General features: G+C 49.7%; 1 protein-coding gene across 1 annotated transcript in view; it reads right to left on the reverse strand.

The window, feature by feature from the left end:
- Positions 1–1,040, reverse strand: part of SLC35F2 (solute carrier family 35, member F2) — a 59,905-nt gene extending 58,865 nt beyond the window's left edge. The window contains exon 1 of the mRNA XM_010862828.1: positions 739–1,040. Within this exon, the coding sequence (XP_010861130.1) occupies positions 739–836 (98 nt within the window). The 5' untranslated portion in view covers positions 837–1,040. The remainder of the gene's footprint in view (positions 1–738) is intronic.
- Positions 1,041–2,595: the final 1,555 nt, after the last annotated feature.

A 2,595-nucleotide genomic window follows, 5' to 3' on the forward strand; every position in this document is an offset into this window, starting at 1 on the left:
TTAAATAATATTATCCATAAAAATTCCTAAGCACAGTACTTGACTGTGAATGCTCCATGAATGCTGGCTTTCATTATTTAGATCCTGAGTTATCTCTATTTCCAGGATACAAGTCGTCCACCGACCACAAAAATGTTTTCCCCGACCCAGAGTCTCTCCCAATCCCTTAAACACACTTCTATTTTCCACAGAGCATGGTGACAACAGAAGCAGCTTCTCTGAGGACCCTGGACCCAAAGGTGGCTGCGTCGCCTCTCATCTCAGCCCAAGGAAGGAGCTGGCTCTCGACTACCTCCAGGCGGCACCAGAAAACTCAACCCCGATTTTTCACTTGGGTGAACTCAACTGAGTGGACTGGGCTCCGCAGCAGTGGAATGTGGACACAGGCTCCAGGGAGAGGAGCTTACCCACCTACCAAGCCCGAGGGTGGGGACCCCTCCTTCACAGCATCCCTGGGGGCTCCATCCCCTGCAGGCTGGGAGGCCACCGGGGACAGACCTAACGATGCCCAAAGAATTTCCCATCAAATCTTATGAAACACATCCCCACGATTTCTAAGAGGGAGCCCAGGGAGGGACACCAAGAGCTTCATAAAGCCAGTAAGGAGTAAAACCCCAGCGGCACGTGTTGAGCCGCCTGAACCAGCTTCCCCAGCGCACGCGGCCGCCGAGCCCGAGCCGGGGTGCTCCCTGCGGCGCCCGCAGCCCAGCCGGCCGCGGGACACTGCCCTCCACTCACCAGGTGAAGAGTTTGCCCTTGATCCAGAGCAGCAGGCTGGCCGAGCCCGGCGCGTGCGGCTGCCGGCCGCTAGGTCCCGCCGGCGAGGCGGCCTCCATGGGAGCCCCGCGGTCTCCGGCGCCCGGAACCCCTAGAAGTGCCGGGTCCCGGAAGACGGGAGGCGGCGCTTGTGCGGCCGGTGGGGGCTTGGCTCGGCCAGTGGGTCCGCGCTCTCGCTCTCGCCGGCGTCCCTCTCTCACCTCTGCTGGGCGGACTCGTTCTGCGGCAAATCATTAACTGTCAAGGCCCTGGGGCCAGACGATCCATCAGCAGATGACAGTCTGGCACCTCCGAGAGCAAGCAGCAGCAGGAGAAAAGGCGCTTTTTTTTTTTTTTTTTCCCGCCTTGGCAGTGGAGCTTCACTGCTGGGCGACACCCAGTATGCATTTCAAGTTCTTTATTTAAAATCAGCAAATGAGGTGAATCGAGGTTATGCCAGTGTACTAACCTAAGAAGCGGTGATTTAGCTACTGCCGCCAAAAGCTTGACTCTCTATGTACCAATCACAAACAGAAATAGGGAGTCAGAACCATAGAGAAGGAAAGAGTGGCTTGCTTTCTTTGCCAGGCAAACGGGGAATCCAGAAGGCTAGCGTTTCTAGAACAATGCCCCCGTCCCTGGTGAATAGGTAAAAGTTGTATAGTCTGGCAGGGGGGTGTGATAAGGCTCAAGGCAGTAAAACTCTAGCTTTCTTCAGCGAAGTTTTAAAAGGGTGGGGTTACTGACAAGATTAAGGTGTGTGTAGAGTCCAGGTTTACCCTTGGAGTACAAAATGAAAGGGCAAAGGTTAACAAAGTTTTGCCAAGAGAACTGGTCATAGCAAACACCTTCTTCCAACAACAGGAGACAACTCTACATATGCTTATCACCAGATGGTCAATACTGAAATCAGATTGATTATATCTTTGCACCTGAACATGGAGAAACTCCATACAGTCAGCAAAAACAAGACTGGGAGCTGACTGTGGCTCAGATCATGAACCCTTTACTACAAAATTCAGACTTAAATTGAAGAAAGTGGGGAAAACCACTAGGTCATTCAGGTATGATCTAAGTCAAATTCCTTACCATTATACAGTGGAAGTGACAAAAAGATTCAAGGGATTAAATGTAATAGACAGTCAGTTCAGTTGCTGAGTTGTGTGCTACTCTTTGTGAGCCGATGGACTACAGCACACCAGGCTTCCCTGTCCAACTCCTGGAGCTCGCTAAAACTCAGGTCCATTGAGATGGTGATGCCATCCAACCATCTCATCCCACGTTGACCCCTTCTCCTCCCAACTTCAATCTTTCCCAGCATCAGCGTCTTTTCCAATGAGTCAGTTCTTCACATCAGGTGACCAAAGTATTGGACTTTCAGTTTCAGCATCAGTAATTCCAATGAATATTCAGGACTGATCTCCTTTAGGATGGACTGGTTGGATCTCCTTGCAATCCAAGGGACTCTCAAGAGTCTTCTCCAACACCACGGTTCAAAAGCATCAATTATTTAATGCTCAGCTTTCTTTATAGATCAACTCTCACATCCATACATGACTACTGGAAAAACCATAGCTTTGACTAGACAAACCTTTGTTGCAAAGTAATATCTCTGCTCTTTAATATGCTGTCCAGGTTGGTCATAGTTTTTCTTCCAAGGAGCAAGCATCTTTTAATTTCATGGCTGCAGTCACCATCTACAGTGAAATTTGGATACCAAGAAAATAAAGTCTTTCACTGTTTCCATTGTTTCCCCGTCTATTTGCCACGAAGTGATAGGACCAGATGCCATGATCTTAGTTTTCTGAATGTTGAGTTTTAAGCCAACTTTCACTCTCC

The sequence above is a fragment of the Bison bison genome, unplaced genomic scaffold (genome assembly GCF_000754665.1).
Source record: "Bison bison bison isolate TAMUID 2011002044 unplaced genomic scaffold, Bison_UMD1.0 scf7180017864485, whole genome shotgun sequence".
Lineage (NCBI taxonomy): Eukaryota > Metazoa > Chordata > Mammalia > Artiodactyla > Bovidae > Bison > Bison bison.